This window comes from Gambusia affinis, linkage group LG11, assembly GCF_019740435.1.
Source record: "Gambusia affinis linkage group LG11, SWU_Gaff_1.0, whole genome shotgun sequence".
Classification (NCBI taxonomy): domain Eukaryota; kingdom Metazoa; phylum Chordata; class Actinopteri; order Cyprinodontiformes; family Poeciliidae; genus Gambusia; species Gambusia affinis.
Window position 1 is genome coordinate 9,041,914 of NC_057878.1, and position 27,246 is coordinate 9,069,159.

Below are 27,246 nucleotides of genomic sequence, written 5' to 3' on the forward strand. Positions count from 1 at the left end.
TAAGTACTTCTGGAGAAAAGGATAGGGGATTTGAGGGTGAGTGATGGGGTTTTTTTATGAGCCAGGGGAGCTGTACTGGTTCAGTGTTAATGGGTCTTTGCCTTTCGGCAAACTTTACTAAAAGAGTAAGTGCTTCTAGCTCATGTATACTTCAAAACTGTTACAGTTTTTTTTCATGTGGGGGGAAAAAATAGCTTAAAAAAGTATTCTAAATAAGGTTTTTGGTCTTTTGTGTTGTGCAATGACATGCTACTTATTGTAACTAAATGCAAAGTTTCATCTGCTGTTAAACGATTCTGTTGATTATCTTCTAGCTGTACTCTAAAACACACCTTTACAGATTTTAGCTATTTTCGCTGACTCTACTGTACATAAACCTCCTAATCTCATTAGTTATCCTAACTTTAAACAGTTTCTTAACTAATAGCACATACGCCTTTCCATCGAGTTAACAATTGCACTCATAATGAAGAATATAAGGTCTCGTTTCCCTTTAGATTAATATTTATTTCAAGCATCATCATAGAAAATCTGGCCCTTTGCTGAATATTACATTTAAAACATTTATTATCTACTCGGTGCAAAAGAAAAAATATACACCAGATGTATTGGGGGAAAGTTCATCAAAAGACTAAAGCTCCTTTTCATAGAAATCAAACTTGATGAATAACCAGAAAGTTGCCTTGGGTTTGAACTAGTCAAAGCTGGATTGAGTTTTATTTTGTCTGTAAAAACAAAACAATGAGGACCAAAAAAATTGCTAAAATCTTGTCAGGTTCTGTTGACCTTTTTATTGTGTACCATCGTGCCACTGGTAAGTTACTCATATCATATTTATTAAGAACAGTAGATGCTTTACATTACTCAGTTTTAGAAATAATTGGAGTACTATTTGCTTCCGTTTAAAACAAATCACTTATGTTTTATTCCTTTCTGCTCAAAATACACAAAGATATCATTATTTATGTTGTGTGAAGCCCCTACAATTGTTTGCCTTATTCCCAAACATACAGGAGTAGATGTGTCTTTTTCTTATTTTTAATTTAACGTCTGTTTCTGACCATGCCATATGGATTTAGGTCAGTCATTATTCAAAACAAAAAGCCTTACGTTAGGCCTAGTTCAAAAATTATTTTCCCTTATTCACCAACCCTTCCTCTTTCTTGGAGTTGAAGAATCAGAGAGATCTGCTGAGCCTCCCATTGACTGCACACTCTGTCTACGTGACTTTTATACAGATGAGAGTGGGGTTGCATTGTCGATGTCGCCCAGCTCTCTGCAGGTTAACCTTTTTTTTTTTTTTTCTTTGGATTAATAGGTTTCATGCTTGCAGCATTAATAAACAATTTCTTGGTTCCCTCAGTGGGAATATGAGCAGTCTCTTTGCATATTGTTACACCTCCCCTCCTCATGTGAGCCTCCACTCATCTACATTTTAATCTTCTCTAATCTTCATTTACAGTTTTGTACGTCTTAACAATTCTTGTGGTTTGAACCTCTGAATGTGTTTGCAGAAGCACACTTTCTTTTGTTTATTATTGATCCTAATCAATTGTATCTGGCTCTTTTTTTTTTCAGATTTTTTTTATGTTATTTTTTTTCCAAAGAGCTCTTTCCCTGGTCAATCTGCCCCAATTTGTGTTAAAAAATAAAGCCAGTCCTTGTGGTTTGCTGTGGCTGCTCTTTATTGCCTTCTCTGTCTTTTTGCTGTGCTGATTATGAAGGACTGAGCCGTTTTGGCCCTCACGCTGTCTGTGGCCAAGGTCAATTATGGCCCTTCCATTCAGAGCATGGCCAATCACATGCTAAGGAGCCACTGATGTGGAGCGCCAGGCGGGGGGAGATTGAGTGGGTAGAAAATTAACCATTTGGTGCCTCAGAAATGATTCGATTTTCCACTGGTGTGAAAGTGTGTGCTGTGTCTGAGTCTCCTTCACTTTGTTTTCCTTCAATGTCATCCATATTTTCCCAAAGTAGTAGATGTCGACCAGAATTAGTCGGGAGACAGTTCTGAACGTAAGGCGAGTAAAGCTTTGTTTCCTTTTTTAGGTCCTTCAAGGTCCGAGTGCTTGTGACATTTTTTATTGAACAGCAGAATTAAAGCTAAAATAACATTAAATGGGCACAAAATGTCATTTCATTCCCTACAAGAAAGTCATGAATGAAACCAAAATCTGCTGTGTCTTGTCCAGGAATGATCTTTTTTGTGTAAAACTGTAGTGGAGATTTCCAATAGCAGTACTTTGTAGCCCTTCTTTGTTATCACAGAGAAAGATAGAAACAGTTTAATAGAGTTGAAAATTGTAAGCAAATCTTTTTGCATTAGAAAAGCATATGGGTTTACCAGGTGTAGTTCATGACACTGCTCAAAATGTTTGAATTAACATTAATTAAAGTTAGACTTTTTGGTTAAAGTATTCTTCCAAAACTCTTTTCTAAAGCTAAACTTCACATACAAACATGCAATCAGAAAGAAATTTACATATCAGGTTCTTAACTGTTACACATATGAGAAAGAATATATGTTATAAATGTAGCACTTCTGAGTCCAACATGACATAAATTAAATACAACGTGATGAGCTCTTGTTTTGCATCAAACATGCGCCTTTTCTAGTTTTGCACAAAAAACTGATAGATATTGATATACATTTGAAGAACAGCAGCAAAATGTAACAAATATGTTTACCTTGTCTTCATGCCAAGCAGCTTCTACTGATGGGTTGGCCAACAGCTCAAACAAGTTCTTCATAATAGTTTACTAAATAAGTCTCTCGGCTGCAATGCCTAGGTATCCTTGAGTTCTGGGTGCTAATGTGATAAAATGAGGGGAAAAATGTCGGAAGGAAAAGGAAATGTGTTTGCGGCAACACAATGAGCGTGATAAAAGCCTTCAACACGCCACTGACACACTTAAAACATCACCAGTAAACAATGCTTCTGACATCGGCTGCCTGCGCCGCTCTGAGCTACAAATGAAGCTGATTACAGTGGCCTTCTCGTTCCACAAACAAACCACCTCCGCATGTTCAGCCTCCACAAACAAAGAATGAAAAATAAAAAGCAACCTGTGCTCATGTGAAGGCATTTGATTAGCAACAATTATGGCCTTGGCACCAGCTTGCATGATTACTTCTACTCAGGGCTGTTTTGCATGTGTTACATAAGTAATCACCACCGTGCTAAACCTGGCGGCCGTCTGAGTGATGTGGCCTATTACAGAAACCTAGATGGGGTTTCGGCTCACCTTATCAGGAAAAATGTCAGTGATTAACAATTTAAAGTGACTCCCGAAACCACAAGGGGGAAAGTCGTTTTATTTGCTTTGTTTTGTGGTTTGTTAATGCAAGAACAGGGCATGTTTAGCCATCATTTTAGACCAGATTGTTTTTGATTGAGGAAATGTACCGTTGCTTATGATAGCTGGCTAAAGCTCAAGCAGCGCATTGTTTTAAAAATAAACACACTCTCCACAATAAATGATTTATAATGTCTGGCGGAATAATTCATACCACGTACAGTTCACATTTTTTCACCTGAAACATCTTTGGGGATTTACGTGATGGACCTGCACAAAGAAAGGTGCAGGTTCACATAAGGTTGTCGTTTTGTTGAACAATGGAAAGCTAGAAAGCGAGCCGCACGTTTTGCTTTCAGCCCCCCTGACTCCAATTTTTTGTAGAACCACATTTACCTGCAAGTCTTTTGGGATATGTCTCTACCGGGTTTGTTAGTCTAGAGATGCGAATTTTGGCCCATCTTGTTTGTGAAACAGATTATGCACACTGAGACAAGGGTTCTCCTTTGGCTTCACGTCTAACCTTTTACTGGGTGACTCAAATTCATAAATATAATTTATGTAAACCATTCCACTGTAGCTGTGGCTGTATGATTAGGGTTGCTGTCCTGCAGTAAGGTAAATGTCTTCAACTTTCCCACTCTTTAGCAAGTTGGGTTTTTTTTTTTTTTTTTACCTGGACGACCCTCCAACTTCCAGCCGCCAGCTTTATTCCCATCAAAGTGGCTAAATACAAATACATGTTTCACTTGTCAGATTTTTTTTAACAATTGTAGAACATTAGTGAAAGTCATGCTTCATTTTCCTGACACTTTAAAATATTGTCCCAATAGAATACATTGAAGTTTTTAGACATAATGTGATACAATTTGAAAATATTCTTGGGGTGTGTATAATTTTACAAGACAAGGTCAATTCTGTAAATCAATCTCTCAGTCCCTTGCCTGCTTATTTGAACACTTCTCACATGTTTTCAAAGCATGCACTGAAAAAAGCTATTTTAAGCATTTATTTAAATTTTTTTAGCTGAAACACCCTCATCTTGAAGCCATATAAGGCTCAGCTTTTAATACTTCAGCCATCAAAGTGACCATAAATGTATTGTTTTGTCTGCTTTAAGAACTACGTCATTAGTCCTGTTTCTGATCCCAACATTTACAACTAGACTAATGGGATCGTATATTTCTTGTGCTATAGAATCTCTCAGCAGACAGAACAAAGTCCGGATGTTTATCACCCCACATGTAACAAATCACCACTCTGACCCTTCAGTCCCCTCTGTAACGGCTTTGACTGTTTTCAGCTGGAACTGAACACGCTCCTCCTCTGGAGCTTTCCGACATGTCAGCTGTTGCTGTCGCTGCGCATTATGCATTCGAGCCCTCCACTCAGAGATGCCCACAAGTCCTCAACCAAGGATACAGAGGACACTCAAAATACAGCTGGGTGCTCCCTGGGTTCATTAATGTCACCCGAGATGTCTCGTTGCTTCTTCTTGCTCAGCTCCTCTGTCAGCCAAATACTGTCTGGAGAAGTAGCTCTGACAGGAGTAATTAGATGGTGATCATGAGAGTGGGTGTCCTGAGTTCTAAGCTGCTCGTAAACAGCAAAATGTTTACGCTGTCTGACATTTTTAAAGACAAAGTGCATGTTTTTCTCTTTCTACCATACCAGCACAAGGGCTATGTCTTCTACAGATACAGTCTCGTATCGTTCACAACATAACCTACCGTTTCCTGGTTAGGGTTATGTTGTGAAGCAGGGTGTTCACAATCAGTTTTGGAGAAACTGACTGAAATCATTTGCCCTCAATACTGCTATTGCACTTTGCATAGATACTCACTATGACCCTTCTTTCAATGTCAGTGGATCATAATCATACATCACAGTTATCGAAAACTAAGGAACCTGGTCGTAGTGGAGCAGGACACTGTGAATTTCATCTCAATTACCTCGTTTTACTCAAAGTTTTCACAACAGAAGCACATCCAGGCCCAAAGAACTTTGCTTTGAATATCATAAAATGCAATCACTAGAATTTCATCTGCGTTTCCCCACACCGACAGCTGTCTTTTTAAAGCAAGCTGGTCAGCTGTCACAGACGGACAGGAAATTGTTGCAATCCATACAGTTTTTCTATAACAGATACATTAGTGTAAAGGATGAAATTTTTTTTTTATTTATTTTTGTGTTTTGTGCAATTTAAGTGCGTTAGCTCAATAAAATACAATTTAAAGTGGTGTGTGTAATTTTAACAAACCTACAATACCATTTTCACATGAAAAATAAGTTGGGATTGTTTTAAAAATGGTCAATCAAACGGTTTGCTGGGCTTTCTCCTGACATAAGATCACAAAGACGCCACCAACAACTTGTATTGGTTGTTGTTGAATTTGGGACTCGAGGCGACAACAATTTCAAAATGAACGTTATAGAGCCCTCAGCCAATACTTGTGATTACATTGAGACACCTCCAATACATTGGAGATACCTCCTGTTGTCTGTTTTGACTCAAAACAGATAAAAAATAAATCTGTGCAAATATTCTCTGATTACCATCTACGCATCAACTCCACAGAAACTACCTGACAGTGCTTGCAAATATTTTACAGTTTGCTATTTGCCTGTTACTCCAGAAAACCTGTTAACTAAAAAACAAAAAGAAAAACTTTTAACTTTGACTATTGGAACTACAGAAGAGCGCAGCGAATAAGAGTTTTATGATGTATGCCAGTGGCTCTGTGGTTCAGCACAGTGTGAAATACTCCCCACAGATGTGCTGGACCTCTTCATTGTGTTCTTTGATTAATTCACCCCAAATGAAAGGCTTTATTTTTAGCCTGGCAGTGTGGACAGTGCAGAAATGCTTTTTTTTTTTTTTTTTTTTGCCATTCTGTCGAAGATGGATTGGTAACAGCAGAGAGAAACGTGGTGCCTCGGTGACCATTTGTCACTGCCTGTCCGAGGTGTGAAGGATGGAGTAATCACTAGGTTATTTCTGTCATGATTCAAAGAAAGTTTAGTATTCATAATTAAGTAGCTGCCAGTTGAAATACATTTGATAGGAATGATCAGCTTTAGACGTTTCTGGGTTGTTGTTGTCTTTTTTTTTTCTTTAAATAAAGAGATGAGGAAGATGAAACGGCAAAGCAGGATCAGCTTGACATCTAGGCGGACTGGATTTCTCAGTACCGGCTTCATCGATGTCTGTGCCAAACAATACACACGTTCTGCCTGGAGCTTGCACTAATTGGCGAGACGATTGCTCTTACATGTGATGTCAAGGTTAAGGCCAAGGAGAACATGAGAGGAGCATTTCATTGTAGATGATTATAACAAGGGACACTGTGCAGTGCTCATTCTTTTCAAGTCAGGCAGTGAATATGAACTTCATTCCACATGCCAAGGCCATTTCTGTTCAACGTGAGCACCATACACAAGTGAAAGGCTGCCTAGGTGACCCCCCCCTCCACCACCCCCACTGTGTAAATTATAATTCTGCTGCTTCTTTAAAAATCGTAAGAGTAAATCTTTTGGATTAGCTTTGATCTTAAAATCCGTTTACCTGCAATGTGCTTCTTTCGCCCGTCTCTGCAGGAACTATTTACAGCGGAATGCAAGTTCAAAGAGTCAGTGTTCGAGAACTACTACGTGATCTACTCGTCCATGCTGTACAGACAGCAGGAGTCAGGGAGAGCATGGTTCCTGGGGCTCAACAAGGAGGGTCAAGCCATGAAGGGGAACCGCGTGAAAAAAACAAAACCAGCTGCTCACTTCCTGCCCAAGCCATTAGAAGGTACGTGAGCTCGGCAAATGTCTTCATGGCCCGGACATTTTAGTTCACATTGTGGCATCCTCGAAAATGCAAATTTTAATATATTCCTTTGGGGTTTTACGTGATAGACCAACACTAAGTAGAGGAAACTGAGGTGGAAAGGACAATGATACACGGTTTCAGAACTGTTTGCAATTAAAAATCTGAAAAATGTGTTGTTCCTTTGCGATCAAGTTTTAAAATTGATGTCCAAAAAACATCTCTCTGCTCAGTCTAGCTGAGCTTTAGCTGCCTGCAAAGGAGAGCGGGGTGAAGTGACGGCCTTTAGATGTCCATTGCTAGGAGAAATATATCCCAAAAAAATACATGCAACTGTATTTGTAGTAAAAAGTAGTAGTATTGACTCAAGGGACTTAATACAAATGCACAATGCACATTTTAGATTTATATGTGCAAAAATAGAGTGAATCCTTTTTTTTTTCTTTTCACAATAACTTTGTTTTGCGCTAGTACATGAAATTACTATAAAATACACTGATGTTTGTATCTATAATGTGACCAGTGTGAAACGTTTGTAGTGTGTCTGCATTTACAAGGCCCTGTATCCATGACGTTTTACTTGGTTTTCAAATTTTCCATTAAAATATGACTCGAATGCGACCCTTGAATACATTTATCACGACACGCTTTTTTTCGCTGTACAATCTTCTGGTAAATGGATTTTTTTTTTAGAGGTCACTATTGCAGCAAGCTTGGCTAGCTATCCAATTGACTGTGCAGCAGTCGAGCACATTTCAAATATGTTGGCTGCTAAACATAGAAAACTGAAAATGCTGAGCATGACAACATTCATGATCCTTGTGATATACCAAGACAGCTGTCTCACACAATAAGGCTCGATACAAAACTTACTGATGGTATGTCCGCCATAAACGAAACGGCTGCATTTGACATATATTAGTATTTGTACGCTGATTCACTGCAGCACTGCTGGAGGGGTGCACTATAGGAGGCAGAGACAGCTCTGTAAGTGCAGCATGAAATGCTGATAGTCCTGCACATGCCACCATCACTCTCATCAGCCACCGGCCCTGATTGCCACCCATCATTCGAAACACGGAATCAAAGTGAAGTGTCTCGTCAATGCAAGTCAGTGCAAGCTGCAAAATGGGAGAGGATATTTTTTTTTTTGTCAAAAAGTTGGTACTTAGATTTAAAGTCAACCATGATCAAGGAATAAATGAATCGGAATGAAAGTATAAAATCTTAACCTTTATTGCGTGTATCATTTCTTATATCAGGAAATTGCACTTTTAAGTGTAAGTTTTTTTTTTGTTTTTTTAAAGAGCGTTTAATTTGTACGTAACACAGCAAATAATATTCAGGAACAGATCTCAACTCAGTAAGCGAAAGAGAACAGATTATTGCTAACAGCTTTCCTCTTATCTCTCCGTTTGTCTCCCTCCAGTCGCCATGTACAGAGAGCCATCGCTGCACGACGTCGGAGAGACGGTGCCCAAGGCGGCCGTGCCTCCAAGTAAAAGCACAAGCGAGCCAGTGGTGATGAACGGAGGCAAACCTGTCAGCAAGCCCGACAAACCAGCCACATAGCCACACCTGAGCAGTGCCTGGTGGGAGTGCATGTGCAGGAGGGGAGGAATGTAACGGAGGCAAGGTCCTTTTGTTTTTCTCCAGCTAGTCTCCAAACCCTCTTTTCTTTTTTTTTCTGTGGATAACATCCAGCCGAGACTCCCTTCTCTTATTCTCTTGCTCCTCCTCCTACTTCCTTTCTCTGCCTATGTCAGCACAGACTGATTCTGCGATAGCTCGGTCTATCCAGCACAGGAGGGAAGAAGACCTCTGATCCTGTAATGCCTTTAGATCCCTTTGAAATTGCGAGAACTGAACTGAATGACACGTGGTTCACACTGACGCTTGATGCTGGCTTTGTCGGAAGAACCTCCTTCTCTATAATGCCCTGTCACAGCAGCGGCTGTGCACCTTCAGATCTATTTTCTATATCACAGTTCACCAGCTATGTTCTGGGATAGAGACTGTATAGACAGAGTAAATATTTGGACTGTTGTCCTATATTTTTTACAAGTATATTCCCCTTACAGTTAGTTTTTGTCAAAGGGAAACTAGGAAATCTTTTGCAAGAGGAGTTGTATGATTTTTTTCTAAGAAACACAGCAAACTTTAAAGCATACCAGAACACACCTGAAAGAGCCCAAATGAGCTGGGTTTTGTTTGTTTCGTCTACGACATGCGTACACCTAGAAAAGCAGTCGAAGACGGTTTGTGCAGCTTCTCCGCGGCTCATAAAAACACACTGGAGGCTGGCAGACGGCTCCCGTAATCATAGTTGATGAAGTGCTAATTACAGCCACTGCAATCAATGCGAGGAGCTCCCTGTACACGCACAAACACACCCGCTCACACACAAACACACATATTTCTAAACAGATGTGCGTGTGGGTGGGTAGGAGAGCGCTGCAAGGAATGGTGTATACATATCACTATCTGTGTCCCACCAGCGGTTCAGTCCGCCTCCTCTGGTGAACGAAGAAAGAGGGAAAGAAGAAAAAAACAAAAAACTGAAGTCTATTTTTCTTTAATCTTATTTCAGAGCGTGGGCTCTAGGAAATATCTCTAGGCCTTGTAGGCCTCAGTTCCTCACTCACCGACTTCTTTGGACATTGAAGCAAGGCTTTGTGGCTTCGACCCAGATGGTCTATAACTGCAGCAAATGGCAGCCATGTTATGGCGGCATCTACTTAAAGCAAAGAAAACAACATGGCTGACAACCAATAGGTCTTATTTATACGTGCTGCAAACCTATTTGGTTCAGCAATCTAAAGCATGGACAAGGTCACTATTGTTCCCACTTTGCAGCAGTTACACTACAGATGGCTTTTGGTGCATCTGTGTGTCTGTGTAAAACTTAGGGAAAAATTACTTTTAAACATCATAACTTTTTAAATGACTAGATGATATATTATTATTATTATTATTATTATTATTATTATTATTATTATTATTATTATTATTATTATTATTATTATTATTATTATTAAGATTATTATAAAAAGGATTTGTCTCCTCGCTCAGCATGCAAAGTCCAGTACTGATCATCTTGGCCTATCACGTGCCTGTTTGGACCTTGATTCCCGGCATGCAAAAACAAGATCCCAGTCCCCACTGGGCCAAAGGTGCCTCACTCACCCGATAGATCCATGTGTAGGGCGCGTAGCATTATCCATTGAAAAACCGACACTTAGATGTGTTTGTCCTGAAACAACCAAAGTCCTTTTTTTCCCATCCCAAGAAAATCTTAATCTTAAATACGAAAAAAAAAAAAGAGGAAAAAAAATTCAAATCTGACTGTCTCTCAGATTTAATCCATCAAAGCTTTCACTGTGACAGCATTTGTTATTCGTTTGAAAGAACCAACTCCTCTTGGCCCACAGCGGTCTTGTTTGATGTCATTTTTTTTGCGAGGGAAGTACGTATAACCTAAATTACTCATAGGCATGTGTTTTCTACCGGAAGCAAGGTATGGGGGCATTGTTCTTCACTCCGAGAGGGGCTTGGACGGGCATGTTGCAGGCATCGGCACGCTCATGACTGATGTGAAGGTGATCCACTGCACTTTGTTTTGCATTTTCGTCACGACTGTTAGTGGGTGTGTTCGACAGATTTCTTAAGTCTTGCGTAAATCATTTTTATTTCTGTTAGATACGATTTATAATAGGAAGTAGATTGCTGTCGCTGCTGTACGCTGCTAAAAGTGCAACCACATTACAGAAGTTGTCATGGTAAACATATTTTTTCTGTTTTTATTTTGGTTATACATGTTCAGTTTGTGATTATTATTACTATAGTTCATCAAATGTCACTGAGACATACTTATGTATTTGTAAAAAAAAAAAAAAAAAAAAAAAAAAAAAAGACAAATAACAAAAAAAGCAGTTCATGCGACGACAAAATCGGCGTGCTGACACACACCTCCACACCCAGAGGCTGCGAATCGCTGAAGTTGTATGCAGGGCGGATGTTTTTGCCCTTATTAAGCCCGTCATCCTCTACTTCTACAAACTCTACATGCTGGGCTGGTTACATGCTCTGGGCGCGCAGACCAGATGACTGGTTCTTTCAAGGCTGAAATTATTTTTGTAAAGGACTGGTGTGTAAATGTACATCTGTTAAAATCTCCGGTAATTGTTTTTGTTTGTTTCCTTCTTTCTTTCTTTCTTTGTTTCTCATCTCTCTCGTGTACGGATTGTGTGTGCTACTACTTCCAGATCCCAACAGGTTTTGCTTCATTTTCCTTGTAATCAAGTTGTTGTTTTTTTGTTTTTTGTTTTTTGTTTTTTTTATTGTTTGAGGAATATTTTTGTAAAGTCAGTTTACATTTGCAATCAGAATTATTCAACTCCTAAAAGAAACTGCACTGATGTGTGATTGGAAGATAATATAATAATAAATAAATATTTATTGGAACATCTTTGAGTTGTGTTGACAGTAGAAGTCATTAGCTGACCCGTTTTCACATCAGGCACATAGCATAGCACTGGCCCATTTGTCCAAACGACTTCATTTTGGTTTCATTGGTCCATAAAACTCTCCCAAGATTTTATCTAAATTCCAACCAGCATATTCTAAACTTTTAACTTTCCCTGTTTCCCATCATGAAGTCCTTTGTCTAAGCAGTTCATGTCTTATAGGCCTTGCACCAGCCTTTAACACGTCACCCTGTGGGTGTCTTGAAGTCACTCAGTTGCTTTCAGGGTCCCTGAAGGAATGTTGGGCTTCTTACCACAGAAAGGCAGGTCTACAGCTGTTCCACATGTTTTAAAGATAATGTTTCTTAAAAAAAAAAATGTTTTGTACCTGAGACCCCTCAGGTATGATGAAACAATCCCCCTTCTCTGCTTTTATGAAAGCTTCTTCGTCTCCTTTGCAATCATGTCCCAGGATTGCAACTTACCTTGCATACCTCCATGGGCGGTGTGAAGATATGCATTGTTGTCAAAGCTAATGGGGAATCACGATAAAGCTCTCAATTATGGTAAACAGGCTTGATGATGTTTCCACTTTATTAAGCAGTCTGAGCTTCTACGACCCAAACAGCACTTCCGCAGAAGTTGCATAAGTTACTTTCAGAGCATCAAAAAAGAAAGTTGAATTCTCCTCTCTGACAAAACTCAGATCAAATTTCTAAAATCTTCATGGCGTTGAATAAATCTCACTGCAACTGTAACTTTTGCTTGATTTTGTAACCTATTGTTTAGTATAACGTTCCATCTGCTGCATGGGGAGAGGACGGCATTGATGACCTGCATGTAGTAGGCTATGTCTATCAAGAACTGTTGGTATGTGCCGCAGATTTTACATAATATATGCAATGAGTTTGTCTACACTATACAGTTTGTGTTTGTTGTATACACACATACAACATGCTGATTAAAATATTTATATAAATGCCTACTGTAATGTCAGTAACTTAACACCTAATGCAATATAGTGTGCAGTATATTATTGCACTTGTCATTTTTGAGAGTACAAAGAAAACAGAAAGGGTTGGCTAGTTTAAGCATGAAAAAAAAAGGCCAAAGCAGAAATGAAACCTTTTCTTCGTGACCTCTTATTGGTCGTCTTTTCAAGTGCTGACTGAGCTCTTTTTTGTCGATGCAGCTCCCATCCCCTTTCCACCATGTTTTGAAGTGACATGAGCCATCCAGCATGCCATGACTGAAATATTTATGCCCTCCACTTTGTTTCCTCCACCTTAACCTTCTCACTGCGAGGATAGTGTAGATTTACATGATGGGCAGCTTGTTTTGGGTTGATTTCCTGGGATGGAGAGGAACGTACACTATTAAAATGATTTGTTTTATATATATATATATATATATATATATATATATATATATATATATATACCATTGCAAGTATGCTCATTGGAGTTATGTCATGTTATATCAAAATTTGTAATCATGTATGATTAAGGTCTTCGCATTGTTTTCCATGCAAGATGTGTCATGCGGCACATTTAATGTTTTATTATGAAAAAGAAATAAAAAGCTTCAAAGAGTGATGAACAAGCTTTCACGAAATCTTTCGGTTGAATTTAGAAATTGCATTTACCCACATCACATGCCTCACCAGTAGCTGTACTTTTACTGTACTTGCATACTAATGTAACGAGCAGAAGTTAATTTGGTATATATTTTTTCACAACAACAAACCTGAATGCATTTCATCAGGGTTTTGTGGGATATACCAACACAGAGAGATAAGATTAGAGATAAATATATTAATAAATAAATAAATAAATGTAAAAAATTTCCTAAACAGTTTCTGGAGTTTGAACATCTGACAGAGCAAATTTTCAATCCAGGATCCAAAAATGGAAATGGCAAGGCACAACTTCAAACCTACCAAGACGTGGCCGTCTGCTCAAACCGACAGGTCGGGCTACTGGAGCATCAATCAGAAGCAGGTAAAATGCTGGTGGAAACTCTGGAGAAGCTACAGAGATCCAAAGTTTAGCTGTGGGATCCCGTTGACAGCACAACTATTACACGTGCACTCAAATTTGACTGTAAATGTCAACAGTAGCGAGAAGAATGCTAATGTTAAGAGAAGGTCATAAGAAACCCTGTTTACAGTTTGCCGCAAGTGGAAAACGGAGCTCTAGAGCATTATAAAGAATATCCTAAACTGACTTGCGGATGTAACTATAGCAAAAGAAAGGTCTACAAATGCATGCTCGACTTGCTCGCAGACTTTTATTTGGAAAAAAAAAATTCTGCACCATGTGTCATTTTCCTTCCACTATACAAATATTCACTACATTGCGTTGGTCAGTCGCATTATATTCCAACTGAAATGCATTGAAATGTCTTGTGACAAACTGTGAAAAAGTTCAGTGGGTGGCAGCTGAGTGCTGCCATCTCAAATAAGGAACCTCTCTCAAAGTATAATACACGAAAAGCAGTTCTGAAAACATGAACGTTTACATTAGAATATGTTGGCTGTTTCTTTTAAAACAATATACAGTTTTAATAAGCTTACTTTGTAACCAGTACAATTGAAGACAGAGCAATATTAGTACATTATATTAGTGTTATGCAGATTTACATCAATGTTGAGTCTTCTCTCGATGTGCTGTCTGGTCCTGGATGCTGACGGTCCTCCTGGTGTATCATTTGGAAGCTCGAGTGTTTGACCCCAGCTTAATGTTCTCCTCAGTACTCGGCTCCTACCCAAATTTCGCAGGCATTTCCTGTCCACCCTTCCCAGCAATCACAGTTGCCGCAACTGCAAACGCCGTTCCCTGTGAGAGGACATCAGGGGAAAAAAGCTACGAATTAAGAGAGACAAGCCCCAGTGTCCTAACAGTACTGTACATTTACGTGACTTTTAATTGCAAAACCCAAAGATTAATAAAACTTTTTTTTTCCTTTCCGAATTACCATCTTCAGTGCATAAAATTAACACGTGAGCATTCCTAATATGTTGAATTTTCCACATCACTCACCGGTTACATGTGTAATGAGAATCCGCAGCTTTAGAGAATCCATGACATTTCTGGATGCTGTGTAATTTCTTATTAAACATGCCACGGAAATATCTTAATAATTACAATGACAAAATGACTCAATCCGGTGGAAAGAAGATGTAACGTTTCTACTTATTTATTAATTTGTTAAAGCATACTTCAGTCCCTGTGTTTAATTAACTTTTCATGTAAAACATTGAAATGATTGTCATGCTCTGGGTAATTTTAACATTCATATCTAAGTCAGTAATGAAAGGGAGAAACATTTAACAGATGCTGAAATCCATTTTCTTTATTTGCTTGCTGTTTTTGAAGTATTGTCTTTCATATCGCTCCACTGATGTGCTTTCAGATGACAAGACTGAAGTTTACATGATCGGTCTCCATGACGATGAGCTAAACTTGTCAGTCATTTTGATGCGCACCAAGAACGAATGCTTATGATAACAATGCTAATATAGAGGAATATGTCCTTACAAATGCATATTTCCACAACAACAGCTGTTACGTTGAGGAAATTAAAGAAGAAAAGCTACAGAGTTTTTTTTTGTTTTTTTTTTTTAAAAAAGAAGTAAAACTTCTAATTTAAGAAACTTCTGATATGACAAAATTATTAGAGCATGACTTTTTTTCAGTAAAATCACTTTCATGGTTTTGTCTCAATTTCAGCTCCTTTTAACAGAGTGAAGGCCAAAGGACTTTACCAAACACAGTTTAATCAGTTTTTACCATCTACGAAACTTGCGTCAAGCAAATTGGGCATTTTGTATCGATCGTTGGGTGTTTATTGTTTTTTTGTTCCCAATAGGGTATTGTCCTGTTTGTTCAACAAGCTACTTCCTTGAAAATAAATATGCCATTTCTAATAAGAGGCTGCAATGCTATCAGGCCACAATTATAGAACGCCATGCTGCTACGGCCTTTAACCCCTTAGCTAAAACCCTCAAAATGCCTACATGTTATCCATGCACCACAGTCTGGTGGCTCCACAGTAGTCATCAGAACAGAACCAGCCTTCTCTATCAGGCCGTTTAGGTTTTTTAAATCAAATGCTGTTACCCCAACAGATGACAGGTTGCTCTCCACAGCAGTATTCTACAAGATTTGAAGCATCTTGAAAGACCTAAGAAGATCAGAGCAGACTGTCCTTCTTGAGGACTGTTGCATCTCCAGATCCAGTTTGTTGTCCAGGTGAACACTGACGCATTTCTATTCCCCCACCACCTCCACTTCTTCTCCCATGAAGAAAAAATAGTGTTCGACTTAATCCTGTTTCTCTTTAAATCTATAGTCATCCGCTTCGTCTGGTTCACATTGGAGATAAGATGATTGTTCCCACATCGTGACACAAAGCAGCCCAAAATGGTAATGATAAAGAAAAAGCTAAATTTACCATAACATTTTACTCCATCTTTCTAGTCAGTTTATGAATGTTTTTTATTTGTTTATGCAATTTTTTTTTTAAGATTATCCTAATACAATAATTTAATGATCATCATTAGATTATCAAATAGTCATAAAGTAAAAAGACTTTATGACTATTTACTGACGGTTATTGCTTCTCCTTTGTATTTGGCTGCAGCTCTCTGTGAAGGAAAGTGAGCCCTGCTGTGAGGTGTTTGTTGATGTCGTCCCTCTTAGTACACTCTGTTACAGCTTCGGTACACTGTGTGTCATTACCTGTGCAGATGAGGCCATCATGTTTGTCACACTCTCGGTCGTCGCACTCACAGTGCTCTCCTGACACCCACCATTCTTGGCGAGAGCAAATGCACTGGCCACAGTGACAGGAACCTGCAATACGCACAAACACACACACACACACACACACTGTTCAGGGTTTTGAGTGTTTGGTATTTTCTTTTCTTCTGTTTTTTTTCCCCACCTACTTGGCACATTATTATCGCGTCCCCCTCCCCATAAAAGCTGTTTTGTTTAATCGTCTGGGTTTTTTGGGGGGTTTTTTCCCACCCTTTTGTTTTCAGAGAAGATTAACGGAGTCGGTTAGAGTGGACAGAGATATTCCCCGAGGAAACAGCTTCTAATAGTTTTACCACCAGGATACCAATCCACCCACACGCTACACTTCCTCTCTCCTCCATCAGTTTACATTTCTTTTCTCTCTAGGGTAGCAACAGAATAATAACATTTTAAGAATTGGGAGAGAGAAACAAATCTGGCTATCAGCCTTCATTTTTTTCTTTTTTTCCCCATTCACCACAGTTTTTACTTGCATGTGACGGGCCACAGAAGGCTCCAGCAGAAAAGGTAAGGCAGCTGTAGAGAGGGGAGGAAGATAAAGTAAAATAGCTAAGGCAGAGGCTGGTCAGGAAAAGAAGATAGATTCGGCTTTTAAAAGAAGTGGAGCATGGAGAATAAAGACGCTCATCTTCATTTTCCAGCGCTGGGCTCTCTATGGTCGACGTATTCCTTTAGATTCACTGCTGCACAACAGAGGAGCCAGGCTTTTGTGTGGCGCCATTAGTTGCTTAAAGACACTAAATAGAATGCAATGGCGGTTTGACGCACTTAATTCAAGCACATCTGGCAAAAATGGGGAAAAGCTGGATTAGCTGCTCTAAAGTAATATTTTTAAACTAAATAATTACGTTCGAGGTGTCAAAAAGTGGAAAAGCGACCTGCGACACTGTGCGACTGTATGAGCAGCCCTTTCACATTTTGCCACAAACACAAATTCCAGTATGTTTTAATAAGATGCGTGTGACATACGAAACACAAAGCAGCACATAAAAGCAACACAAACTGTGAAGTCAGAAAGCGTGGCATAGTTGGACACAGATGTAAGAAACATAGTTTAAACCAGATTCAGGTCAAAAATAATATCCATCTCTGTAAGGATTTGATTGTTTCTGTGTGTTTATTTAGATTTCTGTGTTCTGTGGAGTCTGTGTTGTTGTGTTGATTAGTTACACCTGTTTCTTGTTTCCCCTGATTGTCTCCCTGAGTATTTAAATCCACCTGTGTTCCTTGTTCTTTGTCGGGTCCTTGTCTAGTCAAGCTGTCTAGTCTAGTCTGCTGTCAGTTATTCATTTGTTCAAGTTGTGAACATTAGCCATCTGCTCATCTGTGCTGCCTGGATTTTTGGATTTTGTACTCCTGGATTAACATTAAATCATCATTTTGCTCCATTCCAACCTGGGTCCACAGAGTCATCCTCACCACCTCTTCACCGCAAATCATGACAATCTCTTTGAACATTCGACGCTGCACTGACTGTCCAATCCTTTATTCATAGAAACAGTAAAGCAAAACTGCAAACCTATCAAAATATGACAGTCAAGCTACACAGACACTGTGTTCAAGGAAACCATTAATTAGTGGTGTGTTTAAAGACCCATTGTAACTCTGGATGTCACAATATTAATCGTCTAAAATTAAACATAAACATTTATACATTCATGTTTAAATTAATCACCTTATTTTGGTAAATTGTCCACATTAAACACAGGAAACAACAATAAACAAACCCACAGTTTACCAAAAAAGGAATAGGCAAGATTGTCAACTGTGTCAAAAGAAAAAAGACTTTTCTTTAGAGTACACATCTGATCTAAGATCAGCAGTGTTTCTTGTGAAACAACGCTATTGGATTAATTATTTGGCATTAATAACCTGGAATCTGTAGTTAATTTTCTGTTGCACAATATGAGATCAGCAGTCACAGTGAACAGGAGACGGATCCCAGCCGGGTTCTGGATTTAGACAATTCAACTAAGCCGTAATTTTGAAATACATGCTGAAGCTCACAAAACCCAGACAGTTTTTAATTAACTGTGTCTCCTAAATCTTGCTTAGAGTTAAAGAAAAAAAGGCAGGCATTAACACATAGTAGGCAAATTGTATACGTTGTTTTATTGTTAAGGTTCTCTACACTATCCTGCAAATTACCCTTTGGGGAGAAATAAAGTGTTTGTAAGTTGAACGAGAGACTATGGGCATACATAATGGAGCCCATTAAAGGGGAAAAATCAATATCACCACCCAATCTCAAAAACAGTCTAGTAAATACTGTGCAATCTGCACAAAAGTTACACAGCAAAGTCTTATAAAAAAGGAGAAAACTTCTATTATAACTAGTGAAGATTTTCAAACCCTCACATAGTCATTTTGTGCACTTTTAGACTTCATATAACTCACTGAATGCTGGTGCAGTAGGTAGCACCATCGCTTTGCAGCAAGAATGACACGGGTTAGCCTGGGGTCCTTCTGTGTGAGCATGTTCTCTGTGAATGTATGGGTGGATCTTCTGAATTGAACTGTAATCAAAGGTGATCAGTTCATAATAAGCTCTAGTCATCAGGACCAGACAGTACTGAGAACAAAATAAATAAATCGGACTCAACTTTGTGCAACCTTTTCACTCGAAAGTGGCAGAAGATCGCCGCTCTGCTCCCCTGCTGCCAAATAAGTTCGGGATAATGTTCGGGTTCTTTGTGCTTTTAATTCTGCAAAATAGACTTCAGTCTAGTTGGTCTTTTGTTAATATTTGCCATGAACACAAGCTAACAAACCCTGTAAGTTAATGTGAAGCATTTTCTCTCACTCTTCAGCTAGTCAACGTTGATTTTTATCATGTTGACCTCTACTTGGAAAAAACATAAAGTCGTATATGATAAAATTACATTTCACCGTGTCATTTTGTTTGTGAAGTACAGTATGTTGATGTGAACAACATACTGTCAAGAACGACCTTGACCATTTTCATTTGTGTATCCTTGAGAGCTACCTGTATCAATGTGTCTGTATAATGTACAATGGGGGGGTAAAGGTTACTTTAAACTCCTCTCTAACAGGAGTATGTGTGTTGACCTGTGATGGACTGGCAACGTGTCCAGGGTGTACCCCACTGGGCACCACCGCCCCTTTGACGATTGCATTATTTATTTCCATTTGAACATTGCAGTGATCATTGACACATTCACCCTTGTGCATGAGTGACATTCTTCAACAATATACGGCTGAACCCCTTCTTTTGACATTTAATAATACAATGTTGCTTGCAGACAAATGTTGGCTTAAAGGGCTGAAAGGGAGTGAAAAATTTTATTTCTGTTCACCTTTTCCACTGCAAATGACTCCATCGTCTGTCTCACAGAGTTCCTTGCTCTGGGCGTCACTCATGTCGCAAGACCTGGGAAACTGGCACAGGTTCCCAAACCAGTCTTCCTCACAGATGCACCGTCCACATGAACAGTAACCGTGACCTGGCAGTGAAATGCAGAAGCGCCTTCGTTAAAAAGAGACAAGATATAGTGAGGGACCATGAGATAAAAACAACCAGAAATGTAAAAAAAAAAAAAAAAAGAAGAAGAAGAAGAAATGTCTGCACAGGTAGTCGAAGACAAATGAAATACCTCTGGAAAGGAAAAAAATAAAAGTTTTAAAGCTGATAAATACAAAGAGCTGACAGCACTAACATTGAACCCTGACACTAATAGGCAGTGCAGGGAGGAAGAGCTGCAGGCAGATGAGAGAGACAGAGAAAGCTTATTGTATTTCCCCAAGGGACATGAAAGGAACTGTCATCACTGGTCTTGTGCTGTCCTTAATAAATCTAAAGCTTCAGACAGATGAAAAACAAAGAATAGAAATAGCGGGCAAAAAAAAACAAAAAACATCCAGCATATGACACTTTGGAAGCCAAGAAGGTTCATTAGGTTGAAAAGGACTGTTGCTTACTGCTTTGCTGTAATTGCTTTTAGTGTCGTTTGACAAGAACCATAAAAATATATGTCAAAGCCGACTCTTGAATGGCTCACTTGAACTAATATCTTGAAGATGCAGTCACTGTAGCAATATTTGGATGACAAAACAGCAATGCTGACATTTATCGTTTTATCATTGTGTAAATTAGTACTGTGTCAACAAGTTGTCTGGACGGCTTGATGCTTGAATAGCTCTGATTGGTAATGGGCTGGTCAGAAACCAAAATGATTATTCTTTTTTTTTTGAATCAGTAAATGTATCATATGAATTACCTAAACACTAACAAGTTTCACTTATGACAAAGCACATTGGGGTGAAAGTTGTTACTTTAGGAAGAAGACTCGGTTTTCTTTTGTCAATATGATTGACGTGTCTAAAAATAAAATAATGGGAAGCACAAAAGGTGTTAGGAGCTTTTAGAAATGAAATTCTATCTCCAACCGAGGCATGCTGGCTCCAGGCTTCTACTTCTAAAAGGGGACTGAGTCTCCAGCAAATAGCAGGGAGTTTAGTGTTTTACAGCAAAGTTTATCCCTTTTATCCTTTTGAAAAGTTCAAGTTGACTCATCGTAGACGTCATGGACATTTTAGAAAACTCACAGTTAAGGTAAATGTTCACTGTGTGGCATAATTGTACCCAAATGTAAAATGGGTGAGATTATAATTTCTTTTCCGCGGAGCTGTGTAACACTGACGACTCTTTCTCACAAAGTGATATGATGTCTTATCTGGCATAACATAAATAATTCATAACAGGTCATAACAGACAGGCTGCTTCATAGCCTATTACTGCAAAACATGCATAAATCACTTAGCAATACACCTTTGCAGTTCTTTGTCTTTTGTGGATTTGCAATTTACAAAGTCATTGTTTCATCTTGCTATACATATTTTATTAATCGTCATATTTGCCTGCAAGGGGAAAAAAAAAAAAAAAAAACATTTTATTATTCAAATGAGAAATCAGAAAACTGGTGTCAGAGCTTTATCAAACTATTGGTCAGAAAACTGCTGAAAAAATGCTCATTCATACCTAAACACCTGACCAAGTTTAATATTTTATGAGTTTTTTTAATACTCTGCACGCTCTGCCTTCTCAAACCCACAGTCAGCCTTAGGAGATGGAGCTCTCACTGAGCCAGGTTCTGCTGGAGCTTTCATCCCGTTAAAGGTCAGGGGTTTTTTTCCCCCTGCTGTCTCAATATGCATACTCAGTATGAGAGAGTGCTGCAAAGTTAACAACACAATGCGAGTGCCTGTCCACTACACGCTCCTTCTCCTGCTGTCTTCATACCCCACCCACAAGGTTCCTTAAGAATGTTATGCCTGTCGTTACGTCTTATCTAAAATAAACTCATCGCTCTCATCGGGCGTTTTCTCCCCACGCTTAAAAAACAGCAATCAAACCACTGACAAAAAAGGACAATCTGGACACGTCTCTATGGCAGAATTACAATTCAATTGCTAACTTTCCACAGCAAAATTATCAAAAAAGGTGTGCTTCACCAGGAAAATAGCTTCTTAATGACAGCCAACCACTTTGACAAGTTTCATTCCAGTTTCTGTCACCACAGAAACCGGTGGTGCCCTCGTCAAAGCATCCGGTGACATCCACAGAAATGCAGACTGTGGAAGAACCACAATGTTGATAGTGTTGGATCTCAGCGCAGAATTTGACAGGAACAACAGGAACTTCTTTATGTCAATAGGTAACTTCTGATCGATCGATCACGTGTGGTACTTTTAAATCAATGCCGACAACTCACCTGTTTGGAGTTGCCTTGATCAAGAACTGGAACATTGATCACTATGCTTGATGAATATTTGAAGGTGATTATTCTTGATGATGGCATCTGACTAAATTGCGTTGCTTGTTTTGTGTTTTTATCATGTCAAGCATTTCGCCTTGCTTCTGAATTTTGCAATACGAATAAACTTCCCTTGACTCAGTTCACTTTCTGAGTCATCAAAAAAGTCTGCCAGAGGTTCCAGAAGGATAACAGAAAGTCCTTCTCCGTTGCTTCTCACTATTTCTCCCAACCCTGGGCTGCTACAACAGAGAAAACGCTGTTGTCTCTCCACCTGGGACCAAGCACCACTGTGCACGGATAACCGTTTTTGTGTGCCGCAAATTATAATATTGTGAAAAATATAAATCAACAAATAAACAGATTTGTGTCGTGAAATATAACAGAAGTGTAATGAAGACTTATGATCTGTTGTCAGGCAAAGACAGATAAATAATGCCACTCATCACCCCAGATTTAGGCTGGCGATGTTTGTTTATGCAACACATAACTGGGAACGCTCAGTGCATGATTATGAAGTACCACTGCGCTCAGATGGTGTTCGAAATGCAAAAAAACACCTGTTTACAGCTTCCCTTTACTTACTCTTATACACTGTGAACACAACACAGTTGGAAAACAAATAAATATTTCAAATCGCAGCAATAATGAGATTACTAATTATAAGTGAGTCAAGCAAAATTATAGTTTTTTCCTCTGTGTGCCAGCTGAATTCACTCAGTTATAGGCGTTCTTTTCTGTCAATAAGTTGTCTTGAGAGTTTTTACATGAAAAAAAAAACAATATGAAACAATATATCCAGGGACATTGCTAGTCATTTGGGTGCCCTAAATGCAATTTTTTGGTAAAACTTAATAACCTAATACATCAGATTGTTACCAAGTGCTAGAGTGAGGCTGATGATAAAGAATGACTGAATCAGTCTGAAAACTCTGTTTTCTCAGAAACTCATTAGAGTTTGGTTGAATGGAAACAGAATGGAAACTCACTGTACCAAATTATGCTCTCTTTTCTATTTTCCACCATACTTGCCTTTTGAGTTTTGGTCTTGCAAATGATCTGAAATGTTATGAGATTTTTTTTATTTATTTTTTTTTTCTCGTCATAAGTTTTAACTGGTGTGTATTAACATTAGAGACTCTGAAACCAAATACGTGAAAATCTTCCTAATAATCTTTCCTTGTGTTTTTGGAACAAAGTTCATGACATACATTTTCATATTCCTTGCAATCGCTGGGCAGAAGCTTTTCATGGCTGATTCAGTGTTTAACTTAGTAGACGGTTGGTTAGGTCTTAATAAGACTTTAATTTATTTTCAATCCTTTTACAAGGTTTGTGAACAAGTAGAACCCAGAACCAGTTCGTAAGGTAACTGAGAATCTCTGTGAATTGTAACCGTGTGTAAAAGAGTGAGGTTATAAATTAAACTAAGCCTCCGCCCTAGACAAAGTGGAGTGTCAGCCGTGGCAGACCATGCATGACCGCCTCAATCAGTCAGTTTGGGACGGCAGGTAATTGCTTTGAAGGTTCGACAAGCAAGCTCCGTTCAATTAGCGTGCACCTGTCTTTCTCTGAATGAGTGCTCTGGCCCTTACGGACAGACAGTGAAAGGGAGGTAAATGTGAAATTAGTGCAGAAAGGTATGACCGGTAGAGAAAAGAGTAAAAGCAAGGGGGAAAGCCAAGGTTTCTTTGTTTGTGAAAAACACTGCGACATTTCAAAAGTGTGGCATTGTTCTAGACAAGCTTATTTTCTTTCAGTATTAAAAAAAGAGAGAGATTTGAGCCATTTGCAAGAATAAATTTGTGTGTTTGAAAGTTAAAAGGCAAGTTCAATAGCTCTGAATGTAAGGTGCATATAATTTCGGCCTCTGTGCACTGCAAGGACCCAGGCCGTGCCGGTCCGCTCACTGTTGGCACAGCCCTATTATACTCCAGCTCTGGTTGTGTTTGCATCGAGCAGAGTGCAGCTTCAAAAGTGTGCAGAGATCGTCTTATAAAAAAACCAAAAAACAAGCGGGTTGCATTTTTTCATTCCTCATTGTCCCATACATCTCCATTTGTACTTGTTAGCGAGGAAGCTGAGGGGGAAAACAAAACCCCTCAGCTTTACCTTTAACTAAATTAATTTATTTTTTTAAAATCTCATTTGAGTATCATCTCTGAGTTGAACTACCGCTCACTGCAGCTGAGGCACTGTGGCTTGCAGGAATTCCTTGCGCTCGCCCTCCTGATGAAGAAACCCCTCATTCTTAGAGTATAGTGCAAAAGGTTGATACTCTTCTTCCATTCCAATAACAAACTTCAATGTATTTTAAAGGAATTATATGTGATCAACACAAACTGGAGCATCATTTTTCATGGGAGAAATAGAATACATTTTTGCCATGGTTTTTAAAACTTTTCACAAATATACATCAGAAGAGTAGTCATTGAGTCAATACTAATACAAACAATTCTGAGCTAAAACATAATCTTGTATCCTGCATAATGCCATGTTTGGTTCATTTCCTATATAAAATCAAGTCACAGAGTTGTGTGTGTGTGTGTTTGTGCTCTCACCTCCACAGACCTCTCCCTCCATGTCCTCACACTGACGGTCATCACACTCGCAGTTTTTCCCATGAATGCGACTCTCCTCAGGTGGATGGCAAATACACTGTCCACAAATACACTGCCCTAGAAAAACACAAGTTTGTTTTTAATAGATCTGAAAATTTTTTTTGTTGTTGTTGTTGTTCACATACAACAAAGTCATTGGGTTCATGTTTTTGGTGCTGGACAAATGTGAGGAAATGTGGTTTCAAATTTGCTTTTGGTAATAACTCTGAACTTTTGACAAGTGAGGATTAAAGTCATGACTTAACAAGCAGGACTCTTCATTCGAATCCATTGGCGTCAGAGTGGAAACATTCACTGTTGGAATCAAAACTACGAAACCTACGGTACAGTTTGAAACATCATTTTGCTTTCCCTGGCCTCAGCTTCTCTTTTACTATCTGTGAGTAACAAGACAAAACCTGGACTCAAAGGTTATGATAGTGTTAAAACAAATTGTCTTTATCCATTGCAGGGTTTTAACATAAAAGGTTGTGGTCAACTGGGGTGAATTTTGAAGCAGCATACCGGACGGCCAGAAGGGGTGTAGCTTCTGTGGTAGAGGCAAAAACCAGGCTGTGAGAAGAAATCCAAGATTTTGGAGAAGGAGTTTTTGTTGACCTCAAGGAACTCTGTGAAGTTACTTCACATGTCAAAGAGAGGAGACAGAGATGTGCCCAGATGTGTTGAAAGCTCTGGACTTTGTGGGGCTCTCCTGGTTAGCACGCCTTCTCAGTGTCACATGGAGAACCGGGAGAACATTAGTAGAGTGACAGACTTGAGCGACGGTCTTAATTTTAAAGTAGGGGTAACAGAGGGTTTTTATTCTGGCTATTGAGGAATTCCACTTCTCAGCCTCCCTGGGAAAGTTCACCCCAGATTGTTGGAAGGGAGGCAAAGACAAATTATTGAATCAGTGATTAAGGTGGATTCAGTGTGATTTTCTTCCTGGCTGTGAAGCGGAGGACTAGATTTCTACCCTCTCATGAATGCTGAGTGGGTTATGCGAGTTTGGTTGACCACCCTACCTGCGTTTTGTGGATCTATGGAAAGTTAACAATTGTTTTTCCTGAGGAACTATTGTTGGGGTTTGTTGTGGGAGTACAAGAGGCTGGGGATGCTTTTCAGGGCTATTCTTTTCCTTGTATGAGCAAAGCAAGAATTGTGCCCACATTCTTGGCACCACGTTCAGCTTGCTTCAAGTGCACATTAGGATCCACCAGGGCTGCCCCTATTTCCTAATCCAGAGAGTTGTACACAGGCAAATGTGAAGCAGGATGAGAAGCAGATCTTGTAAAAGCTCAATTATCCTAATAAAGTTAATATGCAGACAGATACTCATGCAGCCTGTCGTTCTTCTGTGTTCATGTCACGTGTACTTTGGTCTGTCATCATGGAGTTTGGGAATATGAAAGGCAGTCTGAAGTCCATTCAATAATAAAGTTTTTCCCATTTTCTTGTTAATTTCACCTTTATTATTTAAGCACAGCACACATTAGCAAAATAAACACACTGAAAACATGGGGACAGCTGTACTTGACGTTTCGAAAATAGGAATAAAAATTCACTTTCAACAGTGTTAGTCATTAACTCATATTTGACAAATAATCTTATAGAAGAGTTCACGTCTAAATACTAACACTCGCAGTTGTTAGTACATTTTAAAGTGCATTGACTCCAAATAGAGACTGTATCCATGTAGACATATTCATAGTGTTAAAACCAAATTGACAGTGTTCATTTACCATGCTGATTTTTCTGTGTATCAGAGTTTTTTTATTTATTATCTTTTGTATACCGGTTAACCTCTTCTCCCTTTTTATCTTATATCATTTATGTCTTCCAAATGTTAAAATTAACCTGGGATTGGCTGCTGAATTTACATAGACAGAGTAAATGGAGGCAGCCATTGATTTTAAATGAGGCTGTCAAAAGCTACAAAACCTTTTATGGAAATGCCACACTAATAAAGACATTTAAGGGCTATGTGCCTACTCATACCCGATCCTCAAGAAGTTGCTATTCCACTTCAATCAGTGGGCTGTTGGTGAAGAAGGCCACTGGGAAGGTTACTGATTGAACTTGCAACTGCCTAATGATGACGATTGTTTGAAAAGCATAGTCTCTTCTGAACTACCATTGGAGTTCTGTGCAATGTATATCAGCAGGAATGTCAGACTGATATCAAAAACATGAATGGTACGGTACAGATGGTGTCAGAAGAGTTAAAAGAAAATAAGTTTGAAGAATTTCCAATTAAATATGACCTGAATCTCCTCTAAGTCCTGCTTAATTAAGCACAGTAATAACTGGTGAAAAAACAATTGCACCAATCTACAATGGGACCTGTCCATCTGCCAACACACCAAGAAAAATAAGAATACCTTTTAGACCTTCCAGTTCACAAAGGTAATTGAAGAGACTGTTATTTGTCTTCATTAAACCATTTGTTAATGGTTAAATGACAAGCAATGA

General features: G+C 38.9%; 2 protein-coding genes across 5 annotated transcripts in view; one reads left to right on the forward strand and one right to left on the reverse strand.

Annotated features, from left to right (window-relative positions):
• The window catches only part of fgf14 (fibroblast growth factor 14), a 104,169-nt gene extending 90,997 nt beyond the window's left edge, over window positions 1-13,172 (forward strand). For all 4 annotated transcript variants that reach the window (XM_044132065.1, XM_044132067.1, XM_044132069.1 and 1 more), the window contains exons 4-5: window positions 6,895-7,093; window positions 8,541-13,172. In XM_044132065.1, coding sequence (XP_043988000.1) covers window positions 6,895-7,093; window positions 8,541-8,683 — 342 coding nt within the window. In that variant the 3' untranslated portion in view covers window positions 8,684-13,172. The remainder of the gene's footprint in view (window positions 1-6,894; window positions 7,094-8,540) is intronic.
• Window positions 13,173-13,853: 681 nt separating this feature from the next.
• Window positions 13,854-27,246, reverse strand: part of itgbl1 (integrin, beta-like 1) — a 44,972-nt gene continuing 31,579 nt past the window's right edge. Inside the window, exons 8-11 of the mRNA XM_044132070.1 lie at window positions 24,736-24,852; window positions 19,718-19,864; window positions 16,320-16,433; window positions 13,854-14,414 (exon numbers count right to left, since the gene is read on the reverse strand). Coding sequence (XP_043988005.1) covers window positions 14,326-14,414; window positions 16,320-16,433; window positions 19,718-19,864; window positions 24,736-24,852 — 467 coding nt within the window. The 3' untranslated portion in view covers window positions 13,854-14,325. The remainder of the gene's footprint in view (window positions 14,415-16,319; window positions 16,434-19,717; window positions 19,865-24,735; window positions 24,853-27,246) is intronic.